This window comes from Tauraco erythrolophus, chromosome 12 (assembly GCF_009769465.1).
Source record: "Tauraco erythrolophus isolate bTauEry1 chromosome 12, bTauEry1.pri, whole genome shotgun sequence".
Taxonomy (NCBI): domain Eukaryota; kingdom Metazoa; phylum Chordata; class Aves; order Musophagiformes; family Musophagidae; genus Tauraco; species Tauraco erythrolophus.
Window position 1 is genome coordinate 23,191,432 of NC_141476.1, and position 27,820 is coordinate 23,219,251.

Below are 27,820 nucleotides of genomic sequence, written 5' to 3' on the forward strand. Positions count from 1 at the left end.
GGCACTGAACTTTTGGCAGTCGTGTGACTTGAAAATCACGTTGCTTGCCAAAGACAGAGGTTTCTACATCAAGAAATCCATTTGAAAACAAGAGACCAGTTCACAATATAAAAGCCCAGTACCTGAAACCAAACGCTACAGTACAGTGACACGGGAGCTGTTCTTGAGAACTGTGTACATAGAACAACTGTCACTAGAATTCCTTCTAAAAAAATAAAATGCTGTGTTAATAACTGCTATTACCTGAAGATAGGTAAACCATGCCAGATAGCACAAAATACAGTAGCTGGAAAATAGAAAATGATTTGGTAGGCCCATCTAATTCTTCGGCACAGCTGTGCAGAAATCAAGAGGGATTCTCTGTTCCTTCCTTAAGGCTTTTTCTTTGTTCTTCCAGTGTTTGTTTAAACACTTTTTTCAAGGTATTGTAAACGTATGGCCCGTTTTCAGAATCGAAGCTTGTCTGATAAAAGGAAGAAATTTAAGTTCAGTTGTCAACCAGATGTCATACAGCAAAATGCAAAGTAGACGACTAACACTTTTTTAAAAATTAGTTTTAAGGTTTATCAGAGCAAGTATGTGTTTCATGACGGAGTACTTAGTGCTGAGCACTTTCAATTTTATGCTGACTACACATTAAAACAAACTAGCAGAAGGAGAAATGTCAGGACTGTTTTAACAGACATGTCTGTAGATTTACAAGAGATTACGGAACAGTATGAAGAACATTCTGTTCGAGTAATTTCACCTGCTGAGTCTGAGAAGAAAGCAGCTCTGAGCTGAGCAATAGCAAGCTCGACCTGCCACTGCTGTTAAATCATCCAAAAGCAGAAGTTATTTATACACATCCTACATTAAGGGCCTGAAACGTAACTGAATTGCAGTGTAACTTCAGAAAATTATTTAATCTGATGGAGAGACTCCGAGTAGTACAGAATCTACCGAAGCCTTTGGCGTGCTACTCCCAGGGACTAATTATTCTCACCACTTAAAAATTATCTTTTCCCTAATTTAGAGGAGCCCATGAATGGCAGTGACCCAGAAACAGCAAAATGAGACCAAAGGACTGAGGCTGTAGTGACAGAATTTGATTTTTGAGAATATCTCCTACCTGTTAGGTAGGCTGACTGTTATAAAACGTCAACTCCGAAACAGGTAAGCGTGAGTACCCTGGGCGTGAAGGGATTACGGTAACTTCTCTGACGGAGGCCTGCTCTGTTGCTTCCCCCTTCAGGATGTAAAACAATACATGGAGAAATGGCTACTTGCCTTAGTGAAAGCTTTAATAGCCCGAGCAAGCAAGGCCTCCTCCACATCAGCCGGCAGCACTTGCAAGTTCACCACACAGTGTAAAATACAAAGGATAGTCTGACACTGCTCCTGGGGAGTAAAAGGAAAAGCAGCTCGTTAGAAGAAATATTTTCACGACAAACATTTAACTTGCAGTTTGTGTTAATTGCTGTTTAACACTCGGACTGTGCCTTCCTGTAGTGAAACCTTCAGGTGTAGGAGTTGAGGAGGGAATTTTCACAAGCCTCAAGAGCCTCTACATCATTATTTCAGTCATGATGGGAGAAACTCCTCCCTTGTAATGTACCATAAACTGCTTTGGGAATTTCCAGGAGGTCAGGCATGCATCTGGAGACTTATTTTTCAAGGTCCCCTACATGAACAGGAGCCAGGCTCTTCTCAGTGGCATCCAACGATAGGACAAGGGGAAATGGATCTAAGCTGGAACATAGGAGGTTTCGCTTAAACATGAGGAAGAACTTCTTCCCAGTAAGGGTAACAGAACATTGGAACAGGCTTCCCAGAGAGGTTGTGGAGTCTCCTTCTCTGGAGATGTTCCAAACCCGCCTGGACACGTCCTTGTGCGACCTGATCTGGGTGGTCCTGCTCCGGCAGGGGGATTGGACTGGATGATCCTTTGAGGTCCCTTCCAATCCCTGGCATTCTGTGATTCTGTGATTCATGTGAATTGGCACTGAAGAAGTGAGACTTGATCTTTTCAGCTCAAAACACCCTGCATGTTTAGGGCTCCTTCCCCAACGAACATAGGATGACCTGCATCTCTCTATTCTACCAAGTCTCCCTCACCATTAAAGCTTGCAGAAAGACACCTGGGCAGTGCTAGCAATGACACATAAAGGGAGCAACAGTATCTTTGTGACTGCTAGTTCCCATCCCTTTTCCAAGGGAGACACATCTCCACACTGGCAGGTCACTTAACAGTGAAAATTAAATTACAACTTGAGGGATTTCTTGAGGGATCTGAGTACATAGAGGGGACTGAGTGGCTGGAGAGCAGATTAGCAGGAGAGAACCTGGGTGTCCCAGTGTACACAAAGTTAAACACGAGATAGCAAGGGGCCCTTTTTCAGTAAAGGCAGCTAAGAGCATCCTAGGCTGCAGTAGGCAGAGACCCGCCAGCAGGTCAGTGGAGGTGACACATCTGGAGAGCTGGGTCCAGCTCCAGGCTCCCCAGTACAGGAAGGACATGGATATATTGGAACAAATCCAGCGAGGGGCCACGAAGATGATTAAGGGACAGGAGCATCTGTCATACAAGCAACCTGCTGCAGTTGACGCTGTTTTGAGCAGGGTGGCTGGACTAGAAGATACCCAGAGGTCCCTGCTAACTCAACTATTCTGTGATTCTGAAATAATATAGGATAAGATAAGATAAAATTAGTATTTTTAAATTTAAAAAAAAAACCACCAAAAATATTTCTTTCCGATTCATTCGTAACAGGTGTAAAATAGTTATTTTTGATTTAATACAAATGGAAAGTTAAAACTCTGATGAGTGGAAGAATGCTTCAGGAAGAAACATGACGTCTTTAGATGAACTTGGGAATTCTGAATGTCTCATTGTGAAGATGGTGACTGCACATGAAGTTCTGACCACCTATTGATTAGAAGCTCTATACTTGAATATCAGGAGGCTGTCAAAAGGGGCTCTATTTTCTTCACAAATACTTCAGAAACAAAGAATTCCTGAAGAATTCGGAAATTAAATTGTGTAATTAAGAGGTCAATAACAGAGTTTGTGGTTTTGGTTTTTTTTTAATTTGCCTTGCCTCTAGTCCTCTGGGGAAAGCACAATTAAACAGTTTGGATCAGAAATACCTGTTTTTCATAGGGATTTCAGAATACAGACGCCCACAGTTCTGACTTTTGTAAAGGAATTTGGCCCGGCTTCTGATTCCTTGAATTGGCAAACGCTTTCTATTCCCTGCTCCAGCTCTTCCAAAGCCGATCGACAATTAAGATGTTTGCAGGGCAAATATGACAACCATTGAGCACAGCTGCCAGATGTGACATTAATGAAAGCCATACATCGAGCAATAGGGGAGAAGTTTCTCATCTTTGCCTCTGGATCTCGAACTGCAGAATTTGCAGGGAAATATGCTGAATTTAGCTTCTACTGAATAGTGTTCAAAGACAGTATCTGGTATTTTTCTTGCAATATTCATCAGCATAGTACTGATTACAACTCGTACTATTCAATACCAAAACAGGGCTCGGTTTGATTTTTAAAGAGATTGAAGTTGCCCTTTAAAAGTGCAATTCCCTTGCCTAAAGGCCATAAATGAATCGTTTAACACACATCAACAGGACATACTTGGCAGTTAAAGAATGAACCGACACAGATATCTACCTTTCTCAGTAAGTAAAGTGCATCCTGTGATTCCGTGCAATTTTTTGCCAGTATGTCAACATCATCTTTGGATATAATAGGTTCTCTCAGCTGCTCTATCCAGGACCACATCAAGCTGCAGAGGATAAAAGGATCTCTCTCGGTACAGATTTTATCCCAAGCTCCATCTCGAGAATTCAATTCTTTCTTAAAAAAAAACAAAACAAAACTGAAAAAGCACAAACTATTTACTTTTGCTCACATTCTCTTTGATTGTAGCAGTACTTGGCTGCTTACGTTCCAACAAAACAGGAAGACTTCAAGAGTTACAAAAAAAAAAAAAATCTGTTTTTTTCCAGCATCAACATTAATCAGCAGTAATACAAGTGATTCTTTAAAAGAGAAGTATGACATAGAAACAGTGCAGCTCGGAACCTCCCAGTTACCTACCAGAATAAGTAACCAGCTTTGGATTCCAGCTTCAAAGCAGATGTTGCTGGGAGGGTTTGGTTTTGAGGATAATCACTAAGTTTCTACTAAATTCTTCTACTTTTACAAACAGAATCCTCGGATTAGTTCGGAGAAAGCACTGACTAAACCAACACAGCTCGACCTTAAAATCTGCAGTGCTTCTGTGCTACCAGAAGCCCAGTTACAACCACACATAATTGCATCAATTTTCATTAGTTAGTAAAATGAACGAACGCAATCAGAGACAGTTTTCTAACCTTGTGCTAGAGACCAACATTTGTAGGTGCATTTTACCTGCTTTTGAAAGAACTGGCCCACGAGTGACAAACACAATCATTTACGGAACCACGGCATAAACCGGTGTCCCAACGTGCCATTTCAAAGCAGCACGTGGTGGCATTTTTGCCACTCTAGGAATTAACCTAGGTGAAATATGCAAAGCCCGTAACATTGAATCGAGTTAAAAATTACCTGCCACATTTCTACCTTCTGCTTCACTTCATCCTCTCCCAGAAATTCATTTATATCTGCAAGTGCTTTTGCTGCCAAAATCCTTCGGGCTTCCAAACTTAATTCTGACTGCAGAACAATGTGTGGAATTGCCTCTGACAGATCTTTGCTACCTTGGCTTTCATATCCAATGGAAAAGTTCACTTTAGAAGAAGAAGAAGAATCGGAGTCCTCGGAGACATAGACTCTTCTGCTATACATACTAGTCTTGTGGTCTTTCGTGTGACTGTTCTCAGTGGTAAAACCATGCCTTGGTGTAACGGGTTCCCTGCTATTGTGGATAGATGCTAGACCTGAAGAAAAGGTTCTGCTGCGTTGTACTTCTTTGATAGAGTTCCTTCTGTGATAAAGTGAGGATCCACCTTTTTGTCCATCCAAATTAAATCTACCTTGACTCCAGAACATGCACGTATTACGCACTAATGCTTCTTTGTTTAAATCCAGCTGTGGCTTTTGTTCGCCTGTCGCAGAACGTTCCTCACCACTGCTCTGCTTGAGTTTGTTGCACGCTAGTATCTGGGCAGGTACTGTCCATGCGGTTTCTCCTTGATCTAAGAGAAACTCAGTCCTTCTTAAATCTGCCTCGCTATAGCTTAGACGCCTTTCAGATGAGTGAGAGGCTGAAGGCACTCGACATTCCTTCTTTTCCAAAGAGGATCACATTCATGTCCCAGGGAGAAAAGAGAATCCTGAGTCTCGCAGGTGGACGAGTGGGTGTGGGAGGAGTCCGACGTGTCACTGTCCTGCCTTGCGAGTTCTCTGTCGAGCTGCGCGGACACCAGCTGAGACACAGTCTTCTCAATCTCAGCGGAGAGATCCGGCACGTCCAACAGTTCTGCCTCGATCACTTGCCGGTTTTCAGCCAGGTCTAGCAACAACTTGCAAACGAGGTGAACAAGTTTTGGCACGTGTTTGAGATGCCTGCTCTCATAACCGTGGAGCAGGTGTCTCTGACGGGTCAGGTACTGGGACAGCGTCACTGCGTGTGCCTTGGGCTCGCAGCAGGCAAATACGTTTCTCAGAGGAACCAAAAACTGAGTGAACTCTCTGATGCACAACAACTGCCCTCTAGTCTGAATAGAATTAGGCCTTTTTGCTCTGACAAAAAGAATTGCTTGATCGGCGCTCATTCTTGTGGCAAAAACTAAGTAGCAAGCTATTAGAACACCTGGAAAATATAAAGACAAGCATTAGTTGGAGAACTATCAGACTAAAACAAATATTCAGTGGAACTGTAGGATAAAAGTTAATACAGGTAAAGATACAGGCTCTATGCCCTCTATTATGTGACACCTAAGTATAGTTGTGTTCATTGGACTCATTCCCACTAAATTTTCAGTGAGAGTTAGCTTCTCACCACAGCATCTCGAGCAGTTCCACCATTTCTGAACACAGGGGCAGTGGTGGCTTCCACAGGAAGGACAAAGGCAAGAAAAGGTCTTGATAGGGACAGAAGTAAATGAAATTTTAGCTGCTCCACCAAATCGACCTGATCTAACAACGAGTGGCAGGTTCGTACACGTGTAATAAATACTGGAAAATTGAAGTGTAGCAGGTGAATTTTTCCCATCAAAAAGAAGCTGTCCCACTTGAATGCAACAGGGAATTATTCTGCAGATTCAGAAATTTTCTAATCTTACAGGTTACTGTTTTTAATATACCAAAACTGATCATCCCCTGCCATTCAGGTAATTTTCCCAAATTTGTTTACCATTTTGAACCATTTTATAGATGTACATCTTGCAACGGTATCGAATCTAAACAAATTATTAATAATTTATAACTAGAGGCTGGTTTGCAGTTTTGAAAAACAATTCTGTTGATCTCGTAGTAGAGCACATACCTGTCCGACCAAGTCCTGCGTGACAGTGAACAGCCACCCTCCCTTCCTGCAGTGCGAAAGCCATGACTTTTACCATATCAAGAATGGTAGTGAGAGATGCCACTCCATAATCCTTCCATCCAAAATTATAAAAATAAACTAAAATAAAAAGAGAGAGTTATTTTCTGTCGTACTGAATGTGAAATTTTCAGTACTCTGTGCAGAGGAGAGATGACTAATAATAAATGATAGCACTAAAACTGCATAATGGGTCTTAGAATCTGACTACATACTGCTTGCAGGAGACTGTTCTTCCATTTTAGAGTACGCCTGCTATTGAAATTTGATAAATACATGAAGCTAGCAAAGATTCGTCAAACTAAAGTTCAGCTAAAATGTAAAAGTTTAACAAAACTGAGTGATTCATACGAAAATTACTGAGCTATATATAGGTAGAGGGTAATTTTTTCTTTTTAGAAATAAAAGCACTTCTTCAGTCAAAAGCTGGTTCTTGCAGAGAGGAACTTTTTCTCACCGCACCATAATATGAAAATACAAAAATACTGTCAACACCAATGTCCTCAGATGAAATAACCTTTCACAGTCTAGATAAGAAAGCATGAATTGTACCAGAATTTGAAATACCATTAATGTTCTACATATTTAGGAACACAGAAGAAAAACAAAAATTTAACTAGCTGTTGTCCTTTATTCTAAACATCTGAACATAAACCCTCCATGTCACTCGACATTTACGATCCTGGATAATGTCTTATTCACTCCTGATTATATTTGCCAAGTTTCATGTTCACATCCCATTTTGTTCAACATTTTTTATATAGCTGCTTTTAACACACGAGAATTCAAGCAAAAATCTCTTTAAGTGCCAAAATCAATAATTAATGAGGAACAGCAGCAGGTGTGAACTTACTTCCAGCCTCCATAAAAGCTTCAGGAAGGTAGGTGAAGCCACTTTCTTGTTCCAGTGGATTCCCACAGCTTGCATGCTCCCCAGGACGCTGAAGGTTAATTATGGTTTTTATGCCACATCTTAAGGAAGGAATAGATGAGTCAAAGGATTAGATGCAGCCAAAATCTCATTATCCCTTATTTTCTGAAACACACATTTATTCTTAGTGGAGAAGAAATCTTTACCTGTATATCACTAAAATGAAAGGATCTTTATCAAGAATCCAAATCTATGTTGAAAGAGAAAATGGAATTACACTAGAGATACCTACAATAAATAATGACTAAATGTGTTACCTTTCAAACTGTTCAATAATGTTGTATTTTTCAATTAATTCTGTTGAGGGTCGAGCCATAGCCAGTATGTTATCTGTTATCCTGAGAAATGAGAAAAGTGGATAATAATGTTGTTATTAATAGTTTCCTGTTGTTATTGATAACTTAACAAAACGAGAATACTGTGTTATTTCCAAGACAGGCAGAAATACCTTGCTGATTAACTAGAAATGATTTTTCAAAAAATTCTTCTATTATATAGTTAGTGATAAATCCTGTTAAGCTGATACAGATATGTCATATCAAAAGACCACTACTGAGCCTGTTTACCTGCCAGGCCAAGGAACATATTAAAAAATCCCTTTGAACAGAAATCTGGACTCAGATATCTGTCCGGCCCTTTAAGGTTTGTATTTTTCTGAATAGCATTTGCTGTTACAAAAAAAAAATCGGTCAGAATGTAAAGATATATTTCATGTGAATATTACTGCCTAGCAATATGCTTTTGAACAGAAACCTTGTATTACTTCACCTTCAAGTAACTGTTTTTACTTTTAAATTGCATTATGATCACATTTTAATTCCTATGCATTTTAATCTGAGCAAGAACTGCCTATGACCCCGAGTAGGTTTTTTGTAACTCACGGTTATTTATGCTTTTGGATCTGAACCAAACTTATCATAAGTAAGCAGAAGTCCTTCATCATCTTTACTGGGCTATGTACAGTTTACTGGTTTACTGTTAAGTTGTAATTCTGAATCAAGCTATCGTGTTTTATACTTAGCAGTAGCTGATTTAAAAAAAAATCATTATTTTACTCTGAATTCTCTCTTTTAATAAACACAATCGATGCAGTTACACTCGGTGAGAGCAACTGCTGCTTATTACCAAGACGAGTAGAGCCCTTTAATGGCTTGCTCCTGGTCACTCCATCGAGCTGGGTTTTCGTACTTGCAAGCACGCCCACCACATGCCATGGAACACTGCATGTGACCGGGAATGACATGGCGAAGGCGCTCCCCCACTTTCGTGTATTTTGCTGTCGGACGCCTCGAACTTCCTAGAACACAGGCAAAAAACCAGATTTAGTAAGGAAGCTTAGAAATTCACCTCCACCTTAAAAGTACTGGTTCGACCTTAAATTGATCAAGCTACAAGCAGCATAAATACAGGGAACATATATTTAAGACTCATTTTTCAACACAGGATTTTGAGGGGAAAAAAAGTAAGTAAGAAGTAAGGATTTTGAGGGGGAAAAAAACCTGCCAGATTTCCTGCAGAAGTTGTTTTTCTCACAATAACTTTGTTTTTTCTGATGAAGTTACAGGTGTATGATATCCTTTGCAAGAGAAAAAAAAAAAATCACGGTCCTCTTCCACCTGAAGCTGAAAATACTCAGCCATACACTCGGTGTATGCGTGTGTGCTTCGATTTCATCTGTTCTCTATAATTGAGTTCTCAGAGTGAAAAGCATGTATTAATCGTTGAATCAGGAATCAGAGAACAAAATATAAAATACAGAAAAAATATTGAGGTAGATATATAAAAAATACAGCTCACAGAACAAAAGTATATTAAATTAATACTGAAAAAAAAAAAAAAACCAGAACTGCCAACAGTCTTAATGAAAAGTACTTTACTTTTTTTTTCAGGAAAAGTTGCATCCAGCTCCTCAGGGCTCAGAGACGATACCGCCACCATAACCCGGTGAGTCGACGATGAGAGCAGCTCTACAACCGAGCTCCGGCGCCTCTGGATGATGCGAAGAAGAGGATCGGAGGAAGAATGCCTCCGGCCCTGGAAAAAGTTGCTAAAAATACTCACGGCCGAACGCCTTCGGGGTGAACCCTGCATGACTGCCCAGCCCCAGCTTCCGTCTAGGAAGGCTGCGGAGGACACACGGATGGGAAAGGCAAGTTGCTCAGCGCTGAAGTTGCAGAGAGCCGTGCATCCTTCCGTGCGCTCCGGCAGCCAGCAGCATGGGCTGAGCTGTCTCCATAGTAACTTAACAATGACGGCGCTGCTGCCAGCTATCCTTGGGGCTGCTCCGTTCTATAGGAATTGAGTCTGTTTGGGACAAACTGTTCCACTGCTTGATGAAAATAGTTGCGTTTCAAATGGATCATTTTGAAAACGGACTGAGAACGACCAAAACATTTTCCATAAACAATGTGAGTATTTAGTTAGTCGTAAATAACACGACTAAGACACAAAATACCAGATTCAAAGGAGCAATCAAAATGTAGCTGGAGGCTCTGCTTCCTGAGAAATCTCTAAGTGCATTATACTCCCCCACCTCTCGGTTTAACATTCCACAACCACCTCTCCTCCTCCGCTTAGTTGCTCCAAAATGCATCATTAGCTCTGTAATGATTGGGATTAGTGTGTTCCTACTGCAATGGTTCAGTACATGATGAATTGTAGACTGTTCGCTCTGGACCATTCATATCTTCTAACAAAACACAATTTGTTATTCAAAACAAAAGGCTTTTTTTTTTTCAGGGCACAGCTTTTTTATTAAGCAAAGCTGTTAGCCCTACAGACTGAGATAAAGCAGATTATGGGGAGGAGAAGCTGCATCAGTTGAGTGCTTTAGGCTTCTCAAGGTAGATATTAGGTGGCAAATTGCCTCCCACTTTGCTTCCAGTGTGCCAAGACGGAGAATGAGCTGGCCAGAAAGACTGCAACACCCTCAAAAGCACAAATTCCTCATGCAGCTATGTGGAGAACAGATTACAGCAATGCTAAAAAAACTTTGTCATCCCACTGTCTGTGCATTGGACAGAGAAAGGCTCTGAGAGAAGAAAACTCACCGTAACTTTGTTCCATGAGCAAATTAATCTCATTGCATTTGCCTAAAGCTACACACTATCTTCAGTCTGTGTTTCACTTTATACAACGAAACCAGAGGAATCTGCGTAAGAGAGAGCTCTCTTCTGAAAAAGCTTCATCAGGCAAAAATCTACTGTTCCTTCTACTGGGGAAGGAATTGAGCGACTGAATTTTGAGTTCTGCGCCCCAGCTCTCAAGGAGACGTGGTAAGGTTTGCTGTAGAAGCACCATCCTGAAACGTCACGAGTGATGTCGCATCAGGAAAGGAAAATGTTAAAGCTGACTCCGTTTGCTGTTGTCTCAAAACTCTTTGACTATTCTAATTCAACAATAAAGCTGACATCAAAAGGTGATGAAATATTTAAATATGCTTTTATTTTGGGGCTTAGGTGGAAGAGAAAGGAGATGGAAAAGGCTATTTCAAGTGCTACCGATATCCAAGAGACATGAAAAATGTTTTCTAATTAATTATATTGCTTTCTTATAGTTAATTCTTTTTCTCTTCCCAGAAACTTTTCTTCACTATATATCAAATGATGGAGCCAGAAATGAGCAAAATAAAACGCTGCACATCATTATTCTCGTACTGAATCTAGCAGGATTTGCAAGTACTCACCCAAAATCGTAAGAAAGAATTACATCACGTAAGAGTTTAAATAATTTATTAGAAAGGGAAGTTTTGTTGAAGGCGTGTTTGTATTTTCAGAGCGCTAGGCAGCTTCTGAACACAAAAATCACACAGTTTCTTCAACTGAGAGTTCTGACAGTACAAAAGTTGGAGAAAAGCTCAGCACATTGACACATGGTGGTGATGATGAAGTAATGCAGTTTGTCTATCTCTATAGACATTTTACGTCTATAATTGGGGATAATATTTCTGGGGTTTTTCATTTTCTGTGGAAAATATTTTTTTTTTTCAGAATTTCTCTAAGCACTTTTTATGAATGGCATATCAGAGAAAAATGATTACCTGAACTCATATTTGCAAGATACAGACTGCTCTCTAGCAACGAAGAATACGGCCGTTCATTTTGCAGCAGAACTCCTGCAGCCATTGCAGTACCTGTTGGAACAGTAACATGGTCACTGGACACCTACAACAGAAGATCCAAAATGCAAGATCAAGCTGAGTACCTGGCACCTGGTTAGAGAGTTCTCCAAGGCTTAAGATTTGGGCAGTCAGATATGGACTGTACTTTCTTTTTGATGTGCAGTCATCTTAAAATTCAACAGCTTCACTTAACTGAAGTGAATTAACAAATTCAAACAAATTAACACTTAACAAATTCACTTAATTTTAATTGCCTAGCAATTAAAAGTTGAGTTGATGGTGTGTTTCAGGCTCTGGAGTTTGGCTGATTATGTACTGTATAACTGTGTGTTTTATATGGACAGGAATCACTCAACTAAACCATTTCATGTAATGCCATCTTGATTTTCTCAAATTCTTCAAAACAAACACACAACCAGAGATCCCACATGGAAATCTTGCAAGGAGCGTTTCAGCAACGCTAATAATATCATAATAGCAGCAGAATTTCTAGATGACACCATTTAAATTTTAGTTGATACTTGCCAAACAGACTGTCCACAAGCTATTTGCCTTCTCTGCCCTCTTCCCTCCACTCGTTTTCAGTCTGTTGGCAAGTTTGAAGTCACACATGTGACAACTCTCCTCTAACAAGAAAAGTGAACACAAGAGTCTGTTGAAGCAGAAATCTTTTTTCTCATGCTTTAATATGATTTCTAATACAAGGTAAGTCCTGCTCTGAAGACCTTCTATCTGACAAGAAGAAAGCTAAAGGAAAGCTGTAGATGTGAACATATTCATCAGTCACTGTGATGTTTAAATAAACCATTTGCATTGATCTTGAGTGGAAATTCTTACTCAGTATAAGATTATCACTCTGTTTCTCTTATCTCTACAGGAAAATAGTTGCAACTGTAACAAAAAAGCATTTTTTTCATACCAAACATCTCTGCTGTATGTATAACTATAGAAACTTTACTAAATAGACAAACCTGAGGTCACAAATTCTGCAAAACCAGTACTAGGATTCAGCAGTTTAAAGTGTTTTAAAAGACAGATTTGCTAAAAAAAATAATAATAATTTAAAAAAAAGTCTTGTGGGAGTAGGTGGTATAACAGTCCTGTGCTGTGTTGAAGTGTGGTGTTACCTGCCTGCTGTTCATTGTCCACCTTTTATCCGTAAGTCTGAATAATTATTTTTCAAGTAAATATTTAAATAGATTCAAATAGAATTCCATTCATTCAGATATTACATTGCCAACCACGTACTTGAATAAATGATTCTTCCAACAGGGCTAGTGGAATTTATTCCACAAAGTCACCTTTCGCAGCCCTGTCCTTTTCAAGATGCTTAAAGGTGAGAACAGAACACACACACACGTTAATAACCCTCTAATGCTGCTGTATCAGTCACCTCAAAAAGATGGGAATTACATTTGTTTGCGAAAGGCAAAAGGCCTTTTGAAACTTCAGTGCTGCTCAGAAATGCATTTCTAATGTAAATATAGGAATAAGAATATAAACGAAGATGAATCTTAATCAAGATTAAAGAGTATCTGGAGCATTTTCTACTCAGCTACTTGATCACTGACTGTGCACTTTTACCAGTCAATCCTTTAATAAATAGGCAGGAATACTTGCATATAATTGCATTCTATTTGGAGAAGCTCCAAAACCTTTCTGTTTTTTTTTCCAGTGGACTTTGAAATCAGTAACGGATGGCTTTCACCATCAGAGGAAACTGGGTAGCTAAAGAAATAACTTCATTTTATCCCCAGAAATTCTTGTAAGAGTTAACAGAGTTGAATTAACAAAAGCTGTTGGTTTCTATTTCTCAGAAAGTTCTTTTAAAAAATGTCAATAGCTTGTCCTGACAACATACAGGCGTTTGAAAAAGACATGCCTCACCAGATGGGCAGCAGAATCACCATCAGTGTGACTAGTTAGTTTTCCTATTTCCTTGTACTTAAGTGTTACAAAAAAATGAGATTAAATATCAGCAATATTTCTATCATCTAAAACTGTTTTCCTTTTTTTTTTTTTTTTAAACCAGAATTCAGGCCAACAAGGACTCTCAACTGGAAAGGGAAGAGATAGAGACTAATGCAGAAGATAATATACCTACAGTATTACAAAACAGCAAGATTGTTCTAAACTGCAGTAAACTGTGTTTATTTGCTGTGTAGCAAATTAGAACTCTCTCAGTTTTATTTCAGAAGATACACCAAATCCTTATTTCCTGTTCTGTATAACCAGGCTGTTCCAACTCACTTTTTTTTTTTTTTTGTCTATGTGCCTGTCAGCTAAATTTACTTCCCAAGGGGTGTTTTCAATTGCACAGTGTGACCAACGTGAGCAACTCCCTTCTATTTATTTCTGAAAAAAGTTAAGTAAGACTGTGACAAATCACTTCACAGAGCTATCTTGCACTGCCTTGAACAGATGTAAAATGTTGTAATTTGGGACAGGAAGTACTATGTCAGTGGTGATGTTACTAGAGAGGGGTATTACATTCCCGCACGGATAAAGAGAGCGTTAAAAGTAAAACCAGTGCTTGGGTAAAGGAAAGGACTTTCTCCTGAATCTTCTGTGTACCATATATTCTTAATTTTTAAAAGGTCCTCTTCAGCATTTTGTTCATCACACGAGCACTTGATAGATGCTGGAGAAAACGACAAGCCTGGCGTGTTATTCCAGGTCATGGTCCTCATTAGCTGTCAGAGGGACCTGGGCGACGTGCCTCGTGGCCACCACCACAGCACCTTAATCAGATCCGCCCCGTTATCCGTGCCAGGCACTTCACTGCCATGGCAGCAAAGCAGCTGGGCCTTTAAGCCCCGTTTCCCGATTCAAGAAAGGGAGTAGTGTCTCAGGTGATGTTCCACCTCTTTACATCACAGCAAGCAACGCCATCCAGTGTGGATAAACAACACCACTAACAAACCCAAAACATAGTGAAAATAAACCCTGTGTTGCTTGTGCTGGCTGAACAGCAGTTCCACCACTGCCCAAGGAAACACGGGTCTCTTGAAACCATGATACACCATCAGATGTCAAGCACGACGAGGGATATTTCAGGAGGTCCCCTCCAGTTGTGGATTTTGTACTTGTTTTGATGTCTGGATGTATTTTTGAGGGTTTTTTTTCCATTTTTGAGCAGAACCATGCCCAACAGAAAGGCTATCACATTTTTGGTTTCCTGTTGGTTACACTGGTAACAAGGCAGCTGTCGAGTCCTGCTCACTGCTTCGCACACGCACAGAGGTGGCTGCCACGGGTGACATCGCTCCGTGTTTCCGCTCTCCTTGAAGGAGCGAAGCAGCCTCTTGTCCACGTCCATTTCCTCTGGAACAAAAGCACTTCTCTGTGTAAAGTTACAGGTTGAGTAGCAAAGTTCCATGCAGCAAGCAGGACAACTGGGAGATGAGGGATCCACAACAAAGCAGATTCTGCAACTAACTGCTGGGCAGACCACCCCGGGAAGATGTAGGAATATTTAGGAAGAGCCTAAAGGAGGCACACCTTACTGGTTCGCAGAACCAGGCTGCAGGATGGACACAGCAAACTGGCAGTGGGGTGAGCAAATTAGCAACTGGCTTAGGTGTCACTCTGCCCTGTGACAAAGAAGATTCCTTTTTAGTATTTCAGGATCTGGAAATCAGTGGCTCCCAGTCACTGGGCTGAATTTTTGCTCCAGAATTAAATGAGAGAAAGGAACAATGTCTAATGTTCTAGCAGCCAGAAAGCAATTATATAGCCAAAAAGTGATGAGACAAGAAGATGCTGGGCTCGCTCTACAATACAGTTAAGATGCTTATTTAATAGATGCAGTTACTATCTTCTACTTCAGAACACGTTTTCAAAACTGAGAGAAGAGCTTGCAATTCCAGACTGGAATAATTCCAGCTGGGGCAGTTCAGCTGCCGGCACGAACAGGAATCCCATTGTAAAGCTCCCCAATCCATTTCTGTGGCACTATCTACCAGTACTGAGGTCCCATCTCTCCAGATCCGTGTGGATTTGGTAACCGAGACCACAACGGCAGACCACACATTTCAAAAGATTCCGTTCATGTATTAATATGAAAAAATCTTGGATAAGCTCTCCATTTTAAATATCAGTGTATAAGAAAAGCTATTTTAAACCTCAAATATATTTGTACAAGATAAGCAAACGCTGATGGTTATGCCTGCCACATAACATTTTGAGGTTAATTTTACTATTTTTACCGTCTTCTAAAGTGATTTTGTTCTCTCCCTGTTGCAGTCACATGGAAGTAACTACCCAGCAGCCCAATTTTTAAAGGAACACAGTTGAGTACAGATGCAGATAGAAGCCATATTAGCTTAGTGCCTAAGCACTGGAGTAACACCTCTAAAATTTACTCCATGGCCTGATTCTACAGGTACTTATCTTCCTGAGCAGCTTTGCTGTTGTGAGCAGCCTCACAGAAGTCAACAGGGTATTTGTCTAAACATAAGATCACACACCATACTTTATACCAAAAGTTTCATTGCCAAAATGCAAAGTGCTGCAAACTGCACTAATTAAGCTGGATTAGACAGATAATTAAAGATAGCTAAGACTAAGCAAGAACATGACAGTGTAAGGAGGACTGTTTATATTTAATGAAGTGTTTAAGAGCTACTAAATTATAACCTGGTCTCTAAATTCAGCTTTTAAATCTGATGTTTTAAGATAGGCAGATCATTAAGAGTTTCTAACAGAAAAATCTTCTAAATTTGCTGAGACATAGTCACTTCTACAGGAAGCAGTGGTAAATGAAATCACGTTTTAAATTACAACAGTCTCTCTAATTTTAACATTGCCAGGAATGGCAAAGTATTTATTTCTAAAGTTTGGTAAAAATTGTAAATAACTGGTTTTTGTTAAACTCGATCATCATGAATAATGAAACAAAATGCAAAGCTTGTTGTTCTAATGTATATCTAAGTTTAAAAGCTTGCTGATAGTAGGTATTTCACAAATACTTAAGCTACAATTAACAAAAGGCTTGAGGGCAGTTTTAGCACAGAGCGCACAAATTTCAGTAGGCACACACTTGGATTCTCTAGGCTTATTGAAATTTGAAATGTTTATCGATGAGTGAACATCAAAAAATGGGAAAAAGAAAATAAATACTTAGATATAAGACAACAAAAAGATATGGTAATAGTTTAAACAATTTTTCGTATCGTTTATTTATATGTAATTTACACAGCAGAACAATATTATAGCTGTTGTAAAACTCCAGTGCTTTCACTGGGACCACAATGAGAACTGATTTGTTATTTCTATCTGTGTTTTTTTCCCCTTTGGGAAAAAAATAGTCACCATAAAGGTAAATTTTAGTAAAAGGTGAATGTCATTTAATCATTAAGTTTGATATTTACAAAGGACTATAACTGCTTTCAGGTACAAAAGAGACAAAAGAATATAATTCATTAGAAGATTATGTAGGTGTTTGCCTGGTGATTCACTTTTTCCTATTCATAGATTTTTGACATAAATAGCAAGAAACTGCAAGCTACTGTGATGGGCAGCTCTGGCAATTGACTCGATTCATGTTATTTAGGTGACATCAGCTTTCTGTGGTAGTGTTAAGGCAATAGTTAACAGAAGTTATTTTAAACTACCCTGAACAGGCTGGCAGACAGTAATTACTATTGAGAATTACACAGGAGATGGTGTAAAATGAAGATATTAACGGTTCTACAAACAAAACTGGTGACTCAGATACTCTTGATCATGAGTATCATGTTTACTAAGAGACTATCAGACTTGAAAGCCTGACTGCATACAGAAGAATGAAATATTGTCAGTGATGCTTGCTAACAGCATCCAGAAGTGGAAAAGCTTAAAAATGAACTCTGTAAGTCAAAACCATAGTAAATTTACATGAGTTTTAATAGAGTTTCAGTAATTTCAATGTAACACCTTACCTGTTACCCTGCAAAATGAATGAGTGATTGTTGAGCCCTTCATTGTTGCAGTATCAAGCACCAGAAACACGTTGTAGGGAATTCACATCTTACAGAAGAGAAGCTGAATGATGTTGCCACGGTATTTCCTGCAGTTAATTGGATTTGTGATGGTATCCTAGGAGGAGCCAGTAACTATCTTTTCTTAACTTAAGACTGCTGAGGAGTGCCTTATGGACTCTGCAGATAATCATCCTGTAAACTGCTTTCTGTGTCTGCCTAGATTGCAAAGGGATTGAGGCAAACAGGCCACACCAACCTGATGTTTTAATAACTGCATCTTCCATCCCTTTTTTTCTGCTCACTTCATTGCCCTATTATCAGCCACGAGTAAACATGCGTGTCTACATGCATCAGACAACTGAGCACACAACTACAGAGATCATTTTGTGAAGTTACATTAATCACAGCTAAACTGATAGATTAATTTTGAAACGCCATGAAAAGAAAGTCAGAGATAAATGTTTCATTGTTATCTGTGGTTACACCCTGAGCAAAACATTTTTTTCTCTCACCCAGTAAAGCATAGAATATCATTGAAGTATTTACATTGAGTACAAATTAACTGCATTAAAAGTAATATCTCAAAGCCATAACAAAAATAAGTTCATCTGAATGTAAATCTACCAAAAACCAAAGCAAAGACTTTGTTGATTTAACTAAATACTAGATAAATAAAGTAATACAACAAGCTAAATAAAACAGGACACAGTATCTCATTCTATCTTACTAAATCAATCTCAGCTACGAAATATTAGCTGACAAGAAAAGGCTTTCATCTATTTCCGTCACTTCCCTGCACGTCTTATTAAAAAATTCCCAGCGTTAATTAAGTGCTACTCACTGCTCATCATCAAAAATGCCTCCCAATTATTTAGAAACAAAATATTTGTGAAAGCTTCTGTGGATAGGATGTGTGTATTATTTAAACAAGCAAGAAGAGCAAGCTGCAGGAGCCAACTCAAGGCTGATGCCAACAACCTTATTAATTCCAAAAACATCGTCTCAGCTAAACATCTGCCTTAATTTGGCAAATAAAGAGAGATGAAGCATAAAACAGGACTAAATTGTTTTGGTCATTTTCAGAAATAATTTTGTAGTCAGACTTCACTGGGGTTTTTTTGCTAATAAAAATCTAATGAAAATAGATATATTTGCTAATAAACTGCTAATAAAAATCAGAATGAAGAAGAATCCAACCACTTTTCTACAGAAAAGTCTGTTGACTAAGAACAGAGACAATTAACAAAGCAGACCTCAAAATTACACATCTAGTTTCTTACTAATCTTGCAGGGACAAAAAAAAATATTCACATGCATGAACTAAACTGCATCCAGTCATTTTAGGAAACAACAAACATAATTTATGTATACATGTATGGATATTTCTGGGGAAAAAAAAAAAAGGAAAAAACTTAAATAAAAATGGGACTGCAAAAGATTTGTAGACGATTTTGGAAACCACACTAAGGTATCTTAGGTACTTAAAAACCTGAAGAGATTGTGGAGCCCAAAATCCTACGTTGCACATTTTCCTTCAATACGTTGGCAGAAGTTCCAGTTGCAAAGGTGCCAAGCGCCCGCAGCTTTCCCAGCCTGCAGGTGGAACTGGAGGGCTCAAACCCTCTGAAACACTGGTCCTTGTGGGTCCCTGTGCGACAAGAACTGGTGAACAGCCCCAGCACCTCCAGTAGCCCTGCTCAGTGCCAGGCTCTGAGCACACAGACCACAAGAGTCAGACCCCAAGCAGCACCCAAAGCATATCACTGCTTTAGAGGTCCAGCAGAACCCGCTGCTGAGTTCCTGGGAATTCCAGACCTTTGGCAGGAACCTGTATTTAGCATCACGGAAGACTGAGGGCAGAAAGAACTGGAGGTCAGCTAGTCCAGCATCCTGCTCAAGGCAGGGCCGACTCCCAAGTCAGACCAAGAACTGCCAGATTCCCTATGGGAAGAGCCCTGCACAAGTCACACCCCCCACAGCAGCATCGCTTCATCACACGTCGCTCACTGTCGTTACAGAAGCGGCTTTAGAAACGACAAGTCTCAGAATTACAAGTCAAGGGACACATATTTTTCAAGTGTCAGCACAGAACAAAAATGTGTTAAATGGAGCATCTGGTAAAAGGCTCTGTAGGAGGAAATGAGGGACATTACTAGCATTTTTGTTAGGTGACTGAAGAACAAAGAGAAGCTTTGGATAATTACAAAATACTAATTCAATTAAATCCTTAATAAAAGCATACTCTTTTGGGGAAGGTTCTAAACGTTCACATTGGAGAAGCTGTCGCTGACGTACTCGGTGATTATTTTTGTATGGATAATATAATAACCCCATTTACCTATTTGATTCCGGAGGAGGGATTAATTCTTGGATGGTTTGGATTCTCTGTGCAACAGCCCGCTGCTTTGCTGCATCGATCTGTAGGTGTTAAGAGGTTTGCTGGGCTGCCCCTCATATCTGTTCCTACACTTGTACTCTTCCGTGTTAATGCCAGTTTATTCAGCTGAAGAACTAAATTTTTCCCAGTCATCTGCAAAGTTTGGCTAGTTCCAGGAATCGGTGCCAAACATGCTTGTTCAAACAGGCTATGTCATTGTATTTTTGTCAAGACAAGGCTTTGTGCTAACCGAGGATGACTTTTTGGGGGAGTTAACCATTAGGTTGAAATAATTTGCCATTTCCAAGGAACGAACAAACAGTGTAGGTGGGATGTTAGTGACTAAACTAATAATCTTTCTCTCTCTAGGCTTGGCATTTTCCTGTTTAAACAAAATGAAGAACATAAAATCCTCTGGAAAATTCTATTGAACTATGATTGCCATTTAAAGACAGTAACGAGTTTTTTAGGTAAGTAGAACAGGATCACTGGGCTTCTGGCAGCTTATTCATCTTCCACTGCATGGGCTGCCTCATGGCTACTTTACAGCAGACTTAGCAAATCCACCTGTCCCGTGACCTCAGATACTGATTTATCAGATTAGGCAGGTAGAAAACTGGAGAAATTGTCTCATAAGGAGCTGGATGCAATTAAAATGCTTGACAATTTCTCAGACTGCACTGTTTTCATTGGTACATAGACAGAAGCAAAACATCAAATTATCCTAAGGCTTAAGAATTTACTAAAACCTTATTTACTTTAAGGTTAATTTTAATTTAATACAAACTATGTGTTTAGATTCCTAGCTGGCTTTGGACATTTCCACCTTCACCTTTTGCTTTTTGCTCTTCTCCTAGTTTGGATAATAAAAATCAATTAATGTTGCTTTATTTTCGGCTTGTATTGAAACACTCCAGAGAATGCTTTGGGTTTGTGTAATTTTAAAACTATATGAAATGCTATTAAAGACTTTAAGTTTTGCTTTTAGATTTTTTCTTTTAATATAGACTTCTGTCCTTTAAGCATAATGCAGTACCACTGCAAAGCAATCATAAAAGCAGAGCCAAAGCCTATCTTGGGTAGACTTTGACTACACCAGCAGTGTTACAGTTGTGAGATAAATATACATGTTTAGCTGCTTAATGAGATCCCAGAGCAGCAGCCCACCTGTGATCCCTGTCCTCCTTTTCATCATCTGTACGTCTGACAGTCTCTCTTTTCCTGTTTGCTCCACTGTTAGCTAAAATTGCAATAAATGATAACGTGTGAAGTGTTAGGTAAAGGCAGCGTAGTAACCTGAAGATTTCAATTCCAAAGAGAGTTCTAAAACTGAACAATTGTATCAAGTATTACTGACAGGCCATTCACTGCACTTGCAACACAGCAGGTGACTACAAGGTAGGAAAATCTAGAACCTCTTTTTAGCCACAGGCTCTAAAATTTAAGAAAAATCAACTTAAACTAGATACAGCTATAAAAATGAAAGAAGATATGTCACAGAAGTATAGCAACCCTCTCTAGCTCTGTTTTGTGAGATAGATCATTTCCTAAATATATGACACTGCAGTGTCCATGTGGCTGCGAAGCCCTCATCCAGTAACGGCGTACTTGGTGTTAGTAGCTCTGTCTTTGAAATAGCTGGCGAATGTCAAGTTGTTGGAAAACAGAGAAATAAGGAAGAAATCCTTCTTTCCTAAATTTTATCACTTCTGAGGAGCTACCATACATTAAGCCAATTTGTGATGACCTTTGCAAAAGTACTGTTTAACGTACACGGGATTTCTAAGAAGCATTGGACCTGCTCTGGGGACACAGAGCAGTTCTCAAGTTTACGCGTAATAAAACTCAGCTGTTCAAAAATGGCAGAGTAGGTAAAGGAAAAGATGAAACATTAAAAAAATTAAGCAGCTCTAAGGTAGCCAGTCCTTCCAGGCATTTCATCATGGTACTTTTTGCTAGGGAACAAAACGGTCAAGCTCTGTAACACAGGGAACAGTTTGAGCAAAGAGCCAAAGAGTTGAAGGAATTTAATATAAGTGGCAAGAGATCAAGAGTTGCAGGTGGCTGTAACTCCCTCACATTCCTGTGATAGGATTAAGTCCAGGAAATACTCCAGAGCGAAAAAAAAAGAAAGGAAATAGGTATTTTTCTAATTTACAACATTAACGAGCTACTCAAAATCAGAAGTAAAAATGTTTACGGATTTCTGAGTTGTTTTTTTTTTTTTTTAAATAACCACAGAACACAAGGTAGGAAGTAATTTGTTTTTTTGTTGTATATTTGCTTAAGCAGTTCTGGAGTCTGAACCTTGTTTCGGAAAGAAACAGAAAATCTGTGCCCAGGAAACATGTCTAAGAAAGGCGCAGGGAGTCACCGTGTCACTGTGGAGGACGAGGTCCCGTGGGCACGGTGCCTCACGGCCAGCTCCAGCTTGGAGGTGCGTGGGGTTCCCTCGGGTGGAGGGAAATTCCATGAACTGCTTCAAACAAGGCTGGCAGTCTTTACGTGTCCGTGGCAGTAACAGGAAAGGATTTTGTTTTGAAATAGAATCACAGAATGGTTTGGGTTGGAAGGGACCTTAGAGATCATCTAGTTCCAACCCCCCTGCCGTGGGCAGGGACACCCTCCACTACACCAGGTTGCCCAAAGCCTCATCCAACCTGGCCTTGAACACTTCCAGGGATGGGGCAGCCACAGCTTCTCTGGGCAACCTGGTCCAGTGCCTCGCCACCCTCTGAGTGAAGAATTTGTACTTGTTTGAAGGAGTTACAGGTATTAATTACCCTGTAGAGGTGAACTGGCTGAGCACTCCGAGGCCAGCAGTCAGCAGCAGCCATCCAGCTCTGGAGCCCTTCGCTGAGCAGCTCCTGCAGCACGGCAGTAAAATACCCACCGGGGACTTCTCTGGGTCACCTGGCGAGGAAAATGAGAAACTCACCTTGCCTAGTTGTACTGAGTCTCTTTGAACAAGTACATCTTTAATTCTGAGTGATATACTAGCAGGAAGGAAAATCAAAGCCAGCCAGCAAACCATATTCTCCATTCAGAAAAGTGGGAATATATTGCCAGAGACTGGGTATCTATTTGCCAGCCAGTACTAAGACATACAAGCAATTTTGTACCTTACCTGAGCACTTGTAATCCATTTTTTATCAGTATTTGTAGCACATTCCTCCCCAGCAACTAGCTTCATCCATGTCGGATTTCACAATCTCTACTCATGACTCATTTGTAATTTTACTATCATAAAAAAATACTCCTAAGAGTATAACGGGATTTACGCCGAAGTAAAATATTTACTCAAATACGTGGAAGAAACACTGTTCAGACCGGTTTATGCTGCCAGCCAAGCAATCACGTAACGAGAGGGGATTACATTGCTAATTAGATCTCTGAGGTGACACTCTCACAGCATCTGGCCCTGAAGACTGTCTCCATAACTTACTTCTTGTCCTACACGTGTGGCTCCACGGATGTTTCACGTAAGCTACTGAGGAAGGCAAGAGATGGAAAAATGCTTTCAAGCAATACGTATTGCAAATACTTAGAACTTATTTGGTGCGTATTCTTTTGGGATTAATTACCGCACAGATGCGGTGCTCAGTTTTACTAATTGAGGTGCAGGAGTCCTGAAAACATGGTTCTTTCCAAGGAAAGCAAAGCAAGGGAGCTGTGCAAAGGGAAAAAACACTCAGGTCTCGATTACTCATGTATCAGGTCACCCTTCCTCTTCGTGCTAATCCGCTGAAACGCACAGTTACAGCCCGTTGGCAAAAGCGCCAACAGCCGCATCTAAAAGCTCCGTCCGATCCTGCGTTCGGAGCGAGGGATTTGCCGGAGGCACGTCCGCCTTTCCAGCTCGGAAGGGGACGGACCGATGGGCGTTTTTCGGGAGCTCGGCGGTGGGGTGTAAGCGCCCCAAAACGCGGGGACACGGCTCTGCTCCCACTCCCGGTGCTCCCGGCCCCTGACGCACACACACACGCCTCACCGGCGGATCACCGCGCGGAGCGTGACCCGGCCCGGCCCCGGGGGAGCGGGGCCGCTCCCGCCCGCGCGGGTCGTAACGGAGGCCCCGAGCTGTGCTCTGGGCGCCAGCGGGGCAGCGGACGCGGAGCGGCTGGAGAAGCCTGGCGCCACCAGCTAACGGGATGTGTCTGCAGGCTTCCCCGGCCCGCAGCGCCGCCGCTCACCTCAGCCGGGAGGCGGGAAGAGGCGGGCCCGCGGCCCGGGCCGCCGCTCGCCCCCTCCTCCCCTCCTCCCCCAGCGCGGCCCGAGCCGCCGCGCCCGCCCCGGGAGAGGAGGGAAATGGCCGCCGCCCGTGTGGCGCTGCTGTGGCGACAGGCGCCGGGGGACAGCGCGAACGGGGCGGCCGTGCCGGGCCCCGCGGGCAGCGTCGGGGGGGATTAGGGGAGGAGGGGGGCGCGGGACCCACCTGGCTCGCGCCGCGCCGCCGCTCGGCCGCCCGACGGAGGGACCGGCGGGGCGCGCATGCGCGGCGCCAGCGCGGGTGCGGGGAGATGTTTTTCGGCGTCTTTAAGGGGCGCGAAAGGTGCGTGGGTCTCGGACGCGGAGCGGAAGAGGTTGGTGATGGTTTAGTTCGGTACCGGAGCTGAATACGCAGTTCCTGAGCGGAGGAGTCGCAGGAGCTGTGAAATAAAGGAGTGATAAATCCGCGCGGCGCGTCAGGGCGCCAGGCGGAATACCCGTAACGCGGGTGTTTCTGGAGCAAGTATCCCTGTAACGCGCTCAGAACCACAGAACCGTGGAACGGTTTGGGTTGGAAGGGACCTCAAAGATCATCCAGTTCCAACCCCCCTGCCATGGGCAGGGAAACCCTCCACTACACCAGGTTGCCCAAAGCCTCATCCAGCCTGGCCTTGAACACTGCCAGGGATGGGGCAGCCACAGCTTCTCTGGGCAACCTGTGCCAGTGCTTCACTTGCGAAGTTAAGTTGTGGTTTTCAAAATACTTGCAGATTTTTGGCAGTGCTACGTGTCTGTCATTAGCCACGTTAGTACATCAGCGCACAGAATTAGTGTCTCTAGTGCGTCATTTGTACCTTACGTTTTTAAGTATAAAAATAGATTCGGGAACTTAGTATGAGATGCTGAAGAGATCTCTGTCTGAGATGCTGAAGAGATTTCTTTTTACAAAGCTGGAGGAGCTGTCAGTGTAGGAGAGACAGGGCTTGCTTCTTCACACATATCAGTCCTGAGTGCACTGAATGTACCCAAGTGCCTTAAAGATGTCTTTTTTTTTTACAGCATTAGCACACCGCATTTCCTACAATAACTGTCATTTCTAAACAAGCAAAAAAATGGCCGCGTGGCTCTTACCTCTGTCTGCCTCTAAAAGGCTGGAATGTGGTTTCCCTTCCACTGTCTTCTTGTCAGAAACTGTTCCTCAAGTTTACAAGTTTTGTGTTTCCAGTTAACTACAGGACGCACATTTAGTGTTCGATCCTGCTGAGTGTGATTTGTGTCTTTGCCATCAATTATAAGTCTCGTGTGTTTAGGGTTTTGCTGGCTCAGGGCTGGAATGCTGAGCACGACTCCGAGCATGGCATGTGGTATCTCTTCCCAAAATTTGTGTTTATCGTTACATAATTACATGAATAAACAAACTCCTTGCGTGCTTCAGAAAGAATTTACAAAGTTCATAAAATTCACAGAAGAAAGCATAACGTTTTCTTTGTTTTCTTGTGAAGATACAACCACAGAGGCATACTGCACCTTGTGAAAATAAACGCTGGCTTTGCTCCTTTCTGTCTGAAGAAAAAGTTTAGGTTTTCACCACGTTATGTCCTTGGTCTGGCTCCTTGTGCCGGTGCAGAGGTGCGGAGGGGGGTGCAGAGCGGAGGGGGCAGCTCAGCCTCTGTCCCTGTGCCCCGCACGACTGTGGCACAAAGAAATCCATTTTGCAGGGACGCTCAGAAATATCGTATTTTTAAAGATACGGGGTTTTTGGTTCAGAGAATGAACCAGAACCAGCAGAAAACTCACTGAGATTCAACATGAGCTACAGGCTCCCAGGTACGGCCAGGAGAAGGTTATTTTTGCTTAGTCAGAGCGACTCGATAGAACACAAGGGGTGAAATGGGGAAAAGGAAACATTTTTCTTTGCCAGGAAGGAGTGAGAATCCCAGGAACATAATGAAATTTTCTAAAACTGTAGGGCCGAGCTCAAACCTGACACAAATGAAATAACGCCAGTGAAGCTGAACCTCCCTACCCCAGCTCTGAGTTTTGCTGGTTAGACCTTAAAATTATGTTACCTGACTGGAACTTATTTTAGATCCGCCCATGCCACCTTGTGGCAAATTGACATGATGCAGCTGTTCTGCTTCCAGCTCTGTGAACCACTTTTCTCTTTATTAAGGTTCTGCCTTTTTTATATTCCTTGGATTGCTATGGGGGCAAGATGGGTTTCATCTCTGAAGTTCCTGCACTTCACCTCGGTAGTTCCTGCGTAGCTGGGAAATCCCACCTATTCCACGGGGTGGTATTTTGCACCGGGGTGTTAGGCCAACGTAAAGCCTGCTTTTCAGCAAGGTGTTCCGAGCGCTTCCTGATTCAGAGCTAGCAGCTAGCTGAAAAATAACCCTATGGGGTTAATCCGTAAAGTAAGGCATTGCAAAGAGTACAGACCGTTCGCCTTTAACCTTTTACCTTTCCTTCTGCATCCAAATTGTTCCTCATCCTTACTTAAACGCTTTATTCCTGACATCCCACTTGCTCGCTGGGGATAGCAGTGCTCTTTTCCAGTACAAATGCGGCCTTTACACAGATGATTTAGGTTTTCACTACGAGCCTTCCGTTTGCGCCGTTCGTGCAGGCACGTCACGCGTTTTACAGTCTCTGACTTGTTTGTGAGGGGCATGGGCGTGATGGGAAATGGGCAAAAGACTATGAGGGATAATCAGCAGATGTCATGAAACAATGCCAACAGCTGGAGCGGCTGCCTCTGGGGTTGGAAAAGTCCTCAGTGGAATGTGGTTGTGCCCTTGTGAGTTTGGAGAGTGGATCCTAAGCACGAGCGAGTTTGTACGCAGATTCACTGGAGCCAGTGGGTCTTCTAGATACTGAGTATTTTGCTGGAATCGTTCACCTTTTCAGCCTCCCACCTTTTCCTGGAAAAGATGAGTGGTGCCCACTGCCATAGGTGCTCCAAGACGTTCTGCCTGGGCACTGTGTCGGTGACACCTCTGACTCATCCCTCCTGTCCTCTGGCATAAGCAGTGTGAGGATGGAAACCCCTCACTGCGAATTGGGTTTAGTTTCAGAGCAGGACAAGTGCAGCAGATGCAATTTTGCTTCCTGTCGGGCCCATTTCTTGTCCTTTCGTTTGGTTCCATGTGGATTTGGTTCCTACTTCTAAAAAGATGCGTTTCTCTGCCGTGTTACCAGCCTTCTCCCTATTCTATAGAGGCTTCTTATTCTCACTGGTCTTTTTTTTCTTCGTCAATTGGCTTTTTTAATGGGATTTTGTATTTAATTTCCTTCTGCTCATCTTTTCTTTTTTTTTCAGCTTCACATCTATTAGCTTCAAGATCTTAAAACTATGCTTGGGCCCTTATAGTTCTGATAGCCTGAGAAGTCAAGTGAGAAGTTGTTCAAAGTAAGTTTGTTGCCACAAAAGGGTAAATGTTTCTCTAGTTTACCTAACCCACACCTTTCATTAAAAGATTTTTTTTTTCATAATAACTGTACCTCAGCAGAGAGGTAATAATCACCCCCCATTTTACAACAGCACAGGTAAGCTAACGGGGAAAGGTCTGAGTGTCTTGGGCTCTGAGTGGCTATAGTTTAAAATAATTATTAAGAAATCTGATAGCCAGAGTCTGCAGCTTTGACTATGGTGAATTCTTTCCCAGATCAGGGAACACAGGAACTTTGAGACCCTCC

At 41.6% G+C, this 27,820-nt stretch overlaps 1 protein-coding gene across 1 annotated transcript; it reads right to left on the reverse strand.

The window, feature by feature from the left end:
- Window positions 1–319: 319 nt before the first annotated feature.
- PTPDC1 (protein tyrosine phosphatase domain containing 1) lies at window positions 320–22,724 on the reverse strand. The gene is given in 11 exon segments (XM_009978271.2): window positions 320–463; window positions 1,270–1,380; window positions 3,662–3,847; window positions 4,583–5,226; window positions 5,229–5,789; window positions 6,465–6,602; window positions 7,375–7,493; window positions 7,710–7,790; window positions 8,578–8,749; window positions 11,492–11,584; window positions 22,696–22,724. Coding segments are annotated over 10 exon segments (2,214 nt in total). The 5' UTR covers window positions 11,577–11,584; window positions 22,696–22,724; the 3' UTR covers window positions 320–346.
- Between the last annotated feature and the right edge of the window lie 5,096 nt (window positions 22,725–27,820).